This window comes from Oncorhynchus kisutch, linkage group LG12 (assembly GCF_002021735.2).
Source record: "Oncorhynchus kisutch isolate 150728-3 linkage group LG12, Okis_V2, whole genome shotgun sequence".
Classification (NCBI taxonomy): Eukaryota; Metazoa; Chordata; class Actinopteri; order Salmoniformes; family Salmonidae; genus Oncorhynchus; species Oncorhynchus kisutch.
Window position 1 is genome coordinate 38,135,041 of NC_034185.2, and position 13,048 is coordinate 38,148,088.

Sequence of the window (13,048 nt, forward strand, 5' to 3'; positions counted from 1 at the left end):
GATATTTTCACTGGACAGTTAGCTACTTTAAGATAATCTGATTGACAACCATAACACTAGGGCTGAGTACCCTGGTGAAATGGTATGTCTTTGAGAGCGATGTTGGAGGTGTGTGTGTGTGTGTGTGTGTGCTCAATCAGTGTCTACCGTGCTGTGGGTGTGAAGCCATTTTGATTAGAACATTAGCAGGACACCATCACCTGAATGCACACCCGCGGAGAGTGACGACAGACAAGACAGAGGACACGCGCTCTCTCTCCCTCCTCTTTCTCTCCATCCCCTATCCCCTCCCACACACTCTCTCTCTCTCTCTCTCTCTCTCTCTCTCTCTCTCCCTCCTTCTCCATCACCTATTCCCTCTCACACTCTCTCTCCCTCCCTGCCCATACCGACTCCATATCTCTCTCTTTCCCCATTTTCTCTCTCTTCTGACATGTTGCCGTATGACCATGGCCTAGGCAACACAAACGTTGAAATAACGGAACACATGCTGACGTTTGGAGACCAAAGCGCACAGCCCCGCAACCTGGCAGATTCCTCCATGTAAAACAACTGACCCTCCATTGGAACACGGGCTTAAAAGTTGTGCGTCTTCAGACACACAGTAAACGGGTTAGGAGCTATAACATTCACTTCGGCCAGACGGATACAGTAGCAAGTAGGTTGAGTTAAAACTGGACATGGAACATGAGTGGTTATTTGGGTAAACTGGCCTCAGTCGCATCTATTTCCTTCTGCACAGCGGGATAGCAGCTGGCCTGACACACACACACACACACACACACAGCCGTGAGGCAGCGTAGCGTGGTGCTAACCCGGGCGGGCGGTCGCAGTGAGAGATGTGAGGGTCTCCACAGACCAGGGATGGTTATAGCGGTCCATTAGCGGCTGCTCTGAGCCCAGAGGAGAAATCTGGGTCAGAACCGTGTGTGTGTGAGAGAGAGAGAGAGAGAGAGAGAGAGAGAGAGAGAGAGAGAGAGAGAGAGAGAGAGAGAGAGAGAGAGAGAGAGAGAGAGAGAGAGAGAGAGAGAGAGAGAGAGAGAGAGAGTGTGTGTGTGTACATGTGTCAGTGAAAATGTGTGTGTGTCTTCACATTAGCCCTATCCTGGTTAGTCATGCCCTCCTCCATTAGCCCTTCATGGAACTCTCACTTGACTTCATCATCATCATCATTCTCTTTTTCTACTCCTCTTTCTTCTACAAACATGTGTCAGTGGTAACACATTACGTATGACTCAGACGGTGTACAAGACAAGAGAGAGAATTGTCATAATATCTGGGCTGGGGGATTCAGAGTGTGATCGAAGGAGAGAGGATACGACAGGAAACGGGGGGAGAAAATGACATCCTCACAAGCCGTACTCTTACACGCCCGCACGCACACCGTGAGATAATGAGCACGGAGGATCTGCTACTGTAGGAAGTTGGCTGACTCTAACGACAGCTTAAGACAGTATAACTGTGACTAGCTATTGAGAAAAGCACTATATTCATTGTTTCAAGACTTTCCCATAGTCATCGTCCCTGTGCTGCACTAGTAAGTACAACATCATCCATGCCCCCCCCCCCCTTCTAATATGTCCAATGCATATCACATTTTCATATATCAAAGTACATCTTAACTCCACAATACCGCAACTTGGAGGGAGCCTCCGACTTCTTCAAAATGTCAACTCTTAAACCCGTACCGTGTACCTATGTTTGTTCTCTGTTGCGGGCCATGCTGTTCACTGAAGCCCACACTTTTTAAAAATAAAACGTCAATCAAATACAACCACTGACTGTTTCCTCGTTGCTGTTGCTCGAAGATTGCAGTCGGTGGTTGTATTTTCTGAAAAAGTATGAGATTTCAGCAAACAAAGAAAGGCACTCAACAACAGAGGACTAACAACAGAGGACAAACACCGAGTGTGAGTATACCAAACCTTAGGAACACCTTCCTAATATTGAGTTGCACCCCCCCCCCCCTTTTTTAGCCTCAGAAGGTGTGGAAAGTGTTCCACAGGGATGCTGGCCCATGTTGACTCTAATGCTTCCCACAGTTGTGTCAAGTTGGCTGGATGTCCTTTGGGTGGTGGACCAATCTTGAGACACTGTTGAAACTGTTGAGGATGAAAAATCCATCAGCGTTGTAGTTCTTGACACAAACCGGTGCATGCCTGGGCCAAACCCTGTTCAAAGGCACTTAAATATTCTGTCTTGACGATTCACCCGCCGAATGGCACACATACGCAATCCATGTCTCAATTGCCTCAAGGCTTAAAAGGTTTAAAACCTTTAAAAATCCGTCTTTAACCCGTCTCCTCCCCTTCATTTACACTGATTTGAAGTGGATTTAACAAGCGACATCAGTAAGGGATCATAGCTTTCACCTGGATTCACCTGGTCAGCCTATGTCATAGAAAGAGCAGGTGTTCTTATTGTTTTGTATACTCAGTGTATGTACACAGTAAAGGTTAAAGAATTTAAAAAGTATTGACTTCACAGCAACTTGCGGATGTGGTATCGTGGAGTTGAGATGTACAGTGCATTCGGAAAGTATTCAGACCCCTTCCCTTTTTACACATTTTGTTACGTTACAGCCTTATTCTAAAATGGATTCAATACATTTTTCCCCTCATTAATCGACACACAACACCCCATGACGACAAAGCAAAAGCTGTTGAATTGTTTTTGCAACTTTATGATAATAAAAGAAACTGGAATAGCTTATTTACATTTTAGTATTTCGACTCGAAATTGAGCTCAGGTGCATCCTGTTTCCATTGATCATCCTTGTGATGTTCCAAAAGGCACCTCAAGGACTTTCAGACCATGAGAAACAAGATTCTCTGGTCTCATGAAACCAAGATTGAACTCTTTGGCCTGAATGCCAAGCATCACATCTGAAGGAAACCTGGCACCATCCCTACGGTGAAGCATGGTGGTGGCAGCATCACTGCTGTACCCCATTTTTCTATATCGACATTATTGAAAATGAATCTAAACGTTTTTTTTTTAAGTTTCCAAATGCACTGTACTTGGCTAATTCTCTTATAGACATCACTAATTCAAAAAGCGTACTTTCTATTCTACATACAATAACAAGGTTAAAAATGAGTTGTTACAACAAACACACGCAGCAATACAACCATAGCTTTAGAGCAGAGTATTCAGAGGGAACAGGCCTGAAAATAGTCAATTGTCCCAGACACCCAAACACAGAGCAGAACACTGAGAGTGGGGCAAGAGGGGTAAAGAAACTAGGCCATGGAAATGGGGTTTGGAGATCCAGCTCCGTGTACATAGCAGACAGAGGAGACGTGATCGAGGAGAGGAGAGGGGGTCGAAGAGGAGAGGGGGCGAAGAGGAGAGGAAAGAATGACCCGTCTGACAAGGGCACAGAGTATTTGAGAGTGTGAGGTTGAGCTTGGCCTTAGAGTGCGGTTGACCATCGAGGTTATTGTTAAAGAAAGGCAGAGCCGGAAGCAAGGTGCACATCCACTTATCATTCTCCAGCTGTTGCCATCTTATTCAAACCACATCAATTATTTTGTGTTACTGCTTTCTGTTACACATGCTAAGGTATTGAAGCTGTATCAATGCACACTCAGACGCAGAATGTCTTACCCTGGTCCTCTGTCGTACCTCCTTCCTACAATCACAGTAACAATGGACATGATGGAAATGATTAACCAATTAACCCTTTATGGGAGGAAAATATGTCTTTGTCCCAAATGTCTCCCTGTTCCCTACATAGTGCATCACTTTTGACTCGTGGTCAAAAGGAGTGCACTGTCAAGGGAATAGAGTGGCATTTGGAACGCAACCTATACCTGACCATGAATGATTGGTTCGAAGCAACTTCATCCTGCAGTTCTGTATTTGAGGGCAAACGTGTCCATACCTTAGGTTTCTCATCCATAATCTGTTGTCGGATGTCGTTCTGCTTCTCCAGTAGCCTCTCCATTCTCTTACTCTGAGCATCCTCCAACTACACACAGACAAACACAGAGGTAGGCGAGAGTAAGGTGTAGCCACTACATACCGTGTAACAAACACAAACAAATCCACAGGCACGGACGGACACACACACAGATGGCGGAGGGCGCATGTCTTGCCGGTTCCTGCTTGACTTTGCTTTTTTTAAATGTCTATTTTTGCATTAATTCTTACTTTGTTTGCTCAGAATGTTTGTGCGATCATTTCCTACAAACACTTCTGGATCATGAATCGGAAGCTACACACATCTCTCAGCCTCCCAGATCTGGAGTACTACATTTGCCTCTTTGTTCCTGGCACAGCGGGCTTACCTGTCGCTCCTGGCCGAGATGACCAAAGGCAACGCTGGCGATGAAGAACAGAAAGGAAAGGGGGACTGCGAGCTAAGCTGAAAAGACGGGCTACACGGGCTACACGGCCTCCACTCCCTAGTATCTTGATGGCTAATGTCCAATCGCCGGAAAATACATTTGTGAACTCAGATCAAGGCTTCAATCGCAGAGGGACGTCAAGGAATGCTGTGTCTGTTTTTACAGAGACATGACTGACGGTCAATTAACTCGACTCTGCTATTCAACCAGATGGCTTTTCCATTTTCCTTATGGACCCGAATGGCGGCTTCTGTTAAGAGTAGGAGGGAGGTGTATGCTTCCTCATCAACAATTCCTGGTGTACTGAAGTTGAAAACATCCCGAGGTCCTGTTCACCCGACCTGGAGTTTCTGAAGCTAAAATGCCGACCTCGCTATATGTCAAGAGAATTCACGTGTTATTGTCACAGCTGTGTACATACAGTAAAACCACAAGCAAGAATCAAGGTGGCACTCATCCAACTGCACAAGAACATTAGCCGGCCAGAAACCTCTCACCGGGAAGCAGTCTTTATTGTCACGGGAGATTTTAACCAAGCAAGATTAAAACAAATTCTTTCCAAATGATCACCAACATGTTTCCTGCCCCATGCATCCAGCCCCCTCTGTGCTGGACCATGTGTACACAAACATCAGTTATGCGTACAAAGTGTGTCAAGAACTGCAAAAGCTGCTGGGTTTTTCACACTCAACAGTTTTCTGTGTGTATCAAGAATGGTACACTACCCAAAGAACATCCAACTAACTTGACACAACTGTGGGAAGCATTGGAGTCAACATTGGCCAGCATCCCTGTGGAACACCTTTGACCCATTGTAGAGTCCACGCCCAACAAATTGAGGCTGTTCTGAGGGCAAAAGGAGGTGCAACTCAATATTAGGAAGGTGTTCCTAATGTTTTGTACACTCAGTGTACATCAGTCATAGGCTTCATTAGGAAATGTGTTGATGATGTTCTACCCACAATTACAGTCCAGACATAACCCAACCAAAAACCCTGGATGAACGGAGAAATCTGTACCATGCTGAGAGACTACTGCAGCATTCAAGGACTGGCAACAATCTCCACAGCCTGTTGTCTAACCTAAAATAACCTACAATTACTTTAACGATAAACAGTCGCTGTGACTCTTAACACAGGTACCCCCCTGTAGTGTGTCCTCAGCCCTCTGCTGTGTGGCTTTGCATGACACCAACTCCATCATCAAGTTTGCTGACAATACCACAGTTGCAGGCCTGATAATCAACAAGGACGAGTCAGCCTATAGGGAGGAGGTAAGTGAACTGGCATTGTGGTGCCAGGACAACAACCTTTCCCTTAACGTCAGCAACACAAAGGAGTTGATTGTTGACTTCAGGAAGCAGAGGAGGGAACACCCTTCCGATCCACATCAACGGGACTGCAGTAGAGAGAGTCAGCAGTTTTAAGTTCTTCAGCGTCCAGATCACAAAGGACTTGACATGGATCAACAATACCACCAATCTTGTAAAGAGGGCGCAACAGAGCCTCAACTTCCTAAGGCGGCTGAAGAAATTTGGCATGCCACCCCGGGTCCTCTCCAAATGCTACCGCTGCACCATCGAGAGCATCCTGACCGGTTGCATCACGGCCTGGTATGGAGATTGCTCCGCCCACGACCACAAGGCCTTTCAGCGGCTGGTGAAGACGGCGCAGTACATCACTCGGACTGTGTTTCCATCCATCCAGGACGTCTAATTGAAATGTGCCTGAAGAAGTCCCGCAGCATCATCAAGGACCCCACACACCCCAGCCTACGAGCTGTTCACTGCCTTACCGTCGGGCAGACGGTATCGGAGCATGAGGTCTAATAGAAACTGTCTCTGAGCCTGTTGGTATCTACAAGCCATCAGACTGCTGAACACTTGAACTGGACGGACCACCTGCTCTGATTCTCCGCACCTTAGCACACACCCACCTACCCACACACACACACACACTCATGCTACACATACCTCACAACTGCTGCTACCAGACCCTTCCGTTGATACATGTGTAAATATTGTATTATAAATTGTGCCTTCCTGTATTATACTTATGCTAACATGTTTCTTCTATTCTATTGAGCCATTGACTTTATATTTGTATTCTTATATTTTATTATTAGTTGTGCTTGCAACTAAATAAATCCCAATGCATTTCAATGGCAAAAAAAGGCCCGTAGACTTTAGTTGTAAAAAAAAAATCGAAATAAGCACCAAACCAATGTTGAGATGTTCAGGCAGACCAATTTAGATTGCTTGTCAAAGGATATTTGATACTATGTATACTTTTGGAACTATAACCATTTAAAATGTGCGTAAATGAACATGTGCTTGAATGAGAACCATAGGAATACAGTGGTTGATATTCAAAATGGTCCTGCCCCTTGGTTAATTAAGCTACACAACCAACTTTAAAACATTCAGGCTATCTTAACTTCAAATTCTCTGAAACCTTTAAAAACTATAAACACCCAACCTGGGTCCCAAGTTGCGCAGCGGTCTAGGGCACGGCATCATTTTGTGATACTCAATTGGTAGTTACAGTCTTGTCCCATCGCTGCAACTCCCGTATGGACTCGGGAGAGGCGAAGGTCGAGAGCCATGCGTCCTCCGAAACACGTTCGCGCTACAGCGCGATGGGACAAGGACATCCCAGCCGGCCAAACCCTCCCCTAACCCGGATCGACGCTGGGCCAATTGTGCGCCGCCTCATGGGTCCCGCGGTCGTGGCTGTGTTGCGACAGTCCGGGATCGAACCCGGATCTGTAGTGACGCCTCTAGCACTGCGATGCAGTGCCTTCCATTTTCAATCTATTCTAAATTCAAATTCTTTTACATCTTTATCAACTATAACTATAGACATTTGCATACATTTGCATCTTAAAACTCACCAACAGTAACTCTTGAACCGGTCAAGTTAGAGACACCAAACCAACTGTTACATGTTCAGGCGATCCTTTCTAATCAATCAGCTAATCAATCATTCCATTTTTACATCTTACCGACTTTGTCAACTATAACCAGTCATTACCATTACTACTGCAGTCCCTACCATGACAATAACTTATTTCAAAACCATAAATACTTTAAAACAAGCTACCAAGCACACCACATTTTCTTCAGGAAAACATACTTTTCTAGTTTCTTATTGTTGTTGCATTGTCGCCAAGGAACCTGCAAGTAAGAATTTCGTTGGACGTGTATCCTGTACAACTAATACAACTTGAAACACACACAGACACACACACACACACAAACACACAAACTTACCCGTTTGATATACTGCACCACCTCATTGACAAACGACCTGTTGATTTCCAGCTTCTCTCTGTGAACATTGAGAGGCGTCAGCTCTTACATCACCTTAACATTCCTCAACTCTAACCTAAGATGACTTTATTAACAATCAACAATCCTAACATTCCTGGTTCCAATCTAGCTCAAAGGACCGTAACATAGAAGTTGGTATTTAAGTCTTTAAGTCGTTAAGTCTTTCTGTCAAAAATAGCGGCATCATTTGATTATACTGCATGTGCTTCGATCAGTCAGATGAAGCATGAACCTTCATCGCCATCTGGTGGCCTTGTGCACATACAGATCAACGCACGTGTCAGGAGGCCTCCTCCTCAACCCCATCTGCTTACTCTTCTGTCACGTTCTTGTTGTTGGCCTTTGCTTCATTAATCTTCTCCTGTCTTTTCTTGTCCATCTTCTTCTTCAGGTCTTTCTTTTCCCTGTGGAGAAGGAAGGTGAAACAATCGCCCCGTGTAGTCGATGTGCCCTTGAGCAAGGCACTTAACCCTAATTGCTCCTGTTAGTCGCTCTGGATAAAAGTACGTGTGTGTGTGTGTGTGTGTGTGTGTGTGTGTGTGTGTGTGTGCTTACTTGTCACAGATGTCTCGGGTCTTCTTCAACTGGGCACTCTGACATTCCTCTGCTATGGTTGTCAACTTCTCCACCAGCTGGAGACACAGTATACAGAGAAAAATACCACTGGTTATCCTACAGTTTGTCTCTCATGAGATATGATCCCTGACTCATGGCTTCTGTTTAACTCAGGCCTGATCTGTTGACTTTGGAGAATAGAATTGGTCCAGTCAGTATTGTTCTCTTCTGCATGGATAAACCCTGACACCTCGTACACAGAACCGTGACTACACTCAGCATTTCCATCTACCGTAGCAGTAGTGGAGCACTGGGACGTCTTTACACTGATCTAAGATCAGCAAAGCAGATGGAGTAATAAAGCCCAGAGGGGAGCCCGCTCATTAAACACAAGTTAAGGCTTAGCATTATACTGAGTTGAGTGTTACCGCACTTGATGCTGATTCAACGCAAATAAAATATGTACGCTGAAATGGGTTTATGTGCTCTTGTCCTCTAGTATCACTCTGCTTGAGGATAGGGATTAGGTGTGTGTGTGTGTGTACCATTTTGATGTGTTCTTTCTTCTGGTACTTCTCGCTGTAATACTGCTCCTGTCTCAGTGTGAGTAGCTGTTGTTGCTGCTGCTCCTTGAGCTCAGAGAGTCTCTGACTGGACTCCTGGTCCAACACACACAGCTCCTGCTCCAGGGACGACAGACACTGCTCCGACCTACCACACACACAAATACAGCACACACTGAGGTCGACACACACACATGGAGGTAGGTAAGTGCTAACAAACACAAACACACACACACACTCACACAACCACCACACACACAGTTATCTGTGGAAGGCTCTAGCCACTGAGCACCCACATGGAAGAGAGAAAACATGACCGGAGAGCGAGAGACGTAGAGACCGACACATAGTGAGAGAAACAGAGGGATACAGGAAGAAGGGCAGGGAGGAAGAGTAGGAGGAGAAAGAGGGCCACCTACCTTTTCTTACCGTCTCGTTTGTGGCTCTTCTGCAGCGCGGAGCGCCTGCGCTGGTGCTGGTTCTGCAGCTCTGCAGCCCTGGCCGTGTGCTCCTTGATCAGCTCGCCGGTCTTGCGGTGGTGTTTCCTGACCAACTCCTTCATCTCTTTATACTGCTTCCTCTGCTCCCTCACAAAGCCCTTCTGCTGCTTCAACTCCTCCAGGGTCTGGGCCTCCATCTCTGGAGGAAGGAGGGAGGATCGAGGGATGGAGGGGAGGAAAAGAGAAAGGGAGGGAGGGAGGGAGGGAGGGGGAGGACATGAGTGTTTGACTTTCTACCTGTATTGGTTCTGTTCCTTTACAGATCGTGTGCATCGTTCCCTCATGTTTCAGATTGGCGATGTCATGCAATCTGTTTACATGCATCGATCGAGGGTGGCCGGGCAGGTAGCCTACTGGTTAGAGAGTTGAGCTGGCAACCGGGGGGTTGCCAGTTCGAATCCTGGGTCTGGTGGGCCAAAAAAAAATCTGTCGGGAAGTCTCAATTGACGCATAAAGTCATCTTAATACGAGTTAATACGAGTCCTACTACAGTCTTACCTGTAAGAACACTCTGGATTACATCCTCATTCTTCACTGCTGGTTTCACTGAACCTGATACACAATATATACACTTGTTAGTGAGGGTTTTGTCAGATCAAGTGGGTTGTAAATGCGTTGTGGCGTGACAAATTGAAGTTAACTGGTTGCCATATTGGAGTCACTGTAAGTTCAAGTGGAGATTTGACCTGTACCTGTGGGCTGTTGCTGGTGGCTAACAAGGCTGGGGGGTTTGGGGGCGATGATGGGGGCGTGGTTGACCCCATTCTCTGCGGGCACGGTCACCCGGGGGTCAGGCTCCATGGGGTCATCACCACCCGCATCCACCTGCCAGTCAAATACATTGATAATGATACTGACACATTGCATTTATGAGGCACTATTCCCTGGATCTCAAAGCATTTTATCAGGTCCATGCTACTTTTCACTGGGTCTCAAAGCATTTTATCAGGTCCACACTACTATTCACTGGGTCTCAAAGCCTTTTATCAGGTCCACACTACTATTCACTGGGTCTCAAAGCATTTTATCAGGTAAAACACTACTTTTCACTGGGTCTCAAAGCATTTTATCAGGTCCACGCTACTTTTCACTGGGTCTCAAAGCATTTTATCAGGTCCATGCTGCTTTTCACTGGGTCTCAAAGCATTTTATCAGGTCCACACTACTTTTCACTGGGTCTCAAAGCCTTTTATCAGGTCCACACTACTATTCACTGGGTCTCAAAGCATTTTATCAGGTCCACACTACTATTCACTGGGTCTCAAAGCATTTTATCAGGTCCACACTACTATTTACTGGGTCTCAAAGCATTTTATCAGGTCCACACTACTATTCACTGGGTCTCAAAACATTTTATCAGGTAAAACAATACTTTTCACTGGGTCTCAAAGCATTTTATCAGGTCCACGCTACTTTTCACTGGGTCTCAAAGCATTTTATCAGGTCCACACTACTATTCACTGGGTCTCAAAGCATTTTATCAGGTCCACACTACTATTCACTGGGTCTCAAAGCATTTTATCAGGTCCACACTACTATTCACTGGGTCTCAAAACATTTTATCAGGTAAAACACTACTTTTCACTGGGTCGCAAAGCATTTTTATCAGGTCCACACTACTTTTCACTGGGTCTCAAAGCCTTTTATCAGGTCCACACTACTATTCACTGGGTCTCAAAGCATTTTATCAGGTAAAACACTACAATTCACTGGGTCTCAAAGCCTTTTATCAGGTCCACACTACTATTCACTGGGTCTCAAAGCCTTTTATCAGGTCCACACTACTATTCACTGGGTCTCAAAGCATTTTATCAGGTAAAACACTACTATTCACTGGGTCTCAAAAGTATTTAATCAGGTAAAACACTACTTTTCCCATTTACTTAGCACATCATCTGGATAGAGTGTATGACACACATGGCACATTACAGCCCAACATATAAATGGTAACGCTGAGAATGTTTTTGCGGCCTATGCAATGAGATGTAAATAAGCAGAGTGGAACCATACGATGCCATTCCTCCATTAGAAGCAGAAACTACTGTATGGCAAATACACAACAGCACAATCAACACACCACACACCCAGAGCCTACCTGTAGCCTGTTGGAGAACTTGTAGACATAGCTTTGGTACCCCACTCTCAGCATGGCTCAGACCAACGTCACACTGACAACACTCTCTAACGTTTCACTAACATTTAGCCAATGTTCTCCTTACGTTGTCTCAATGTCCCTCTCTTAGGTTCTCTTCAACCCTGACTTGTTGTAGTACTTGGCATGTATTTGTTTGTTACTGAGTCCTCTCTCCTTAAGCCTGTTTTGGACAGGAGAGGACAGTCTGTTCTCCTCTGCTCTCCACTCACATCTTTCTTCCTCTCCCTCTGTCTCTGACACTCCAGCGGGAAGCCCACTATTTCACTAAGCGACCGTTGCCAAGGTGTCAGCATGTACAGGCTCTCTATTGGATGTCCCTGTGGATAATCAGTTCAGCTGGCAAATCAGGCGAGACAGCTCCCTTGGGGCCCACCTCCACCAACAACTCCCTTACTACCCCTCAGAGCTCACCCCCCTTCTAACCCCAACCTCCCCTCCTTCACCTCCGTGATACCCCTGCCCCCCTCACCCTTCATCTCTGTCTCCCCCTGCCCCACGACTCCCTCCCTCCTAGCCCTCAACCCTTAGTTCCTGAGCCCTGGTCAATAGCTCTCACCCAATCATCTCTTCACAAAGAGACAGGCCTACTGCCTGGGGAGAGGCTCATTGATCTGTTACTTATCGATTAGTGTGGGGATGACGGACAACACACCCACCTCTTTGCTGTCCTCCTCCTCTGCTCCCTCCTCCAGAGTGAGAGCTGCCAGTTGATTGGCTCTCTGCTCCATCAGGTTGACGTAACGGATGGGATTGGACAACGCCTCGATGACATCTGAGGTAGAGAACAGGGGAACAGAATGTATCATCAATGCTGTTGTGTAAAGCCAGTGGAAACATAAACGTAGTTATAACTCCATGGTTTAGTTCTATACCAGTATTCTGTAAGGTATGTCAGCCATTGTACCTGCGAATGTATCAGGGACATAGTCCTTGACCTCTACATAGACAAACAGAGCAGGGAGGGTCAGAGCCTGGTTCTTCTCATTCCTCAGACCAATGTAGTGGTAACCTGGAACACACACACACACACACACACACACACACACACACACACACACACACACACACACACACACACACACACACACACACACACACACACACACACACACACACACACACACACACACACACACACAGGGGTGAGTAATCAGAAGCTAAAGGACTGTTACACAGCATCACTCAAGCAGAAAAATGGACCAGAATGGTAGTCAGTCAGACTATTAAGCTATAGGCCTCACCTGGGCGGATGGCATTCACAGGAATGATGCGATGGCCAATGAACTTCCCTCCATCCTCAAACACAGAAATCCTCATCGAGGCCAGAGTGGGCAGAACCACCTGAGGAACCATCACAGACACAGAAACATACACCCATGGATGGTCACATTAACCTGGGAGTTCTTGGTTTTAAAGAACTACAAATCCCATAAAGATGTGCTCTGTGATGTTTTAAACAGTGATTTACACACATAATTCAATAGAACATTATTTCTCTCTATGGGTTCCTCGAGAATGAAAGCCTCCTCATCACAGACAGGGTTGACAACGTTACCCTGGATGATCGAAACGGGGTAAGATCATGATCCAAT

General features: G+C 45.9%; 1 protein-coding gene across 3 annotated transcripts in view; it reads right to left on the reverse strand.

Annotated features, from left to right (window-relative positions):
* LOC109900969 (1-phosphatidylinositol 4,5-bisphosphate phosphodiesterase beta-1) overlaps positions 1 to 13,048 on the reverse strand; it is a 245,935-nt gene that overhangs the window by 19,798 nt on the left and 213,089 nt on the right. Inside the window, exons 22-33 of one of the 3 annotated variants that reach the window (XM_031837515.1) lie at positions 12,698 to 12,797; positions 12,361 to 12,465; positions 12,113 to 12,228; positions 9,994 to 10,126; positions 9,800 to 9,853; positions 9,221 to 9,440; positions 8,784 to 8,949; positions 8,239 to 8,315; positions 7,998 to 8,087; positions 7,624 to 7,681; positions 3,887 to 3,973; positions 3,610 to 3,634 (exon numbers count right to left, since the gene is read on the reverse strand). In XM_031837515.1, coding sequence (XP_031693375.1) covers positions 3,610 to 3,634; positions 3,887 to 3,973; positions 7,624 to 7,681; positions 7,998 to 8,087; positions 8,239 to 8,315; positions 8,784 to 8,949; positions 9,221 to 9,440; positions 9,800 to 9,853; positions 9,994 to 10,126; positions 12,113 to 12,228; positions 12,361 to 12,465; positions 12,698 to 12,797 — 1,231 coding nt within the window. Of the gene's footprint in view, positions 1 to 3,609; positions 3,635 to 3,886; positions 3,974 to 7,623; positions 7,682 to 7,997; positions 8,088 to 8,238; positions 8,316 to 8,783; positions 8,950 to 9,220; positions 9,441 to 9,799; positions 9,854 to 9,993; positions 10,127 to 12,112; positions 12,229 to 12,360; positions 12,466 to 12,697; positions 12,798 to 13,048 lie in introns of those variants that run through there. The other 2 variants (XM_020496905.2, XR_004211942.1) reach the window with 2 other exon arrangements.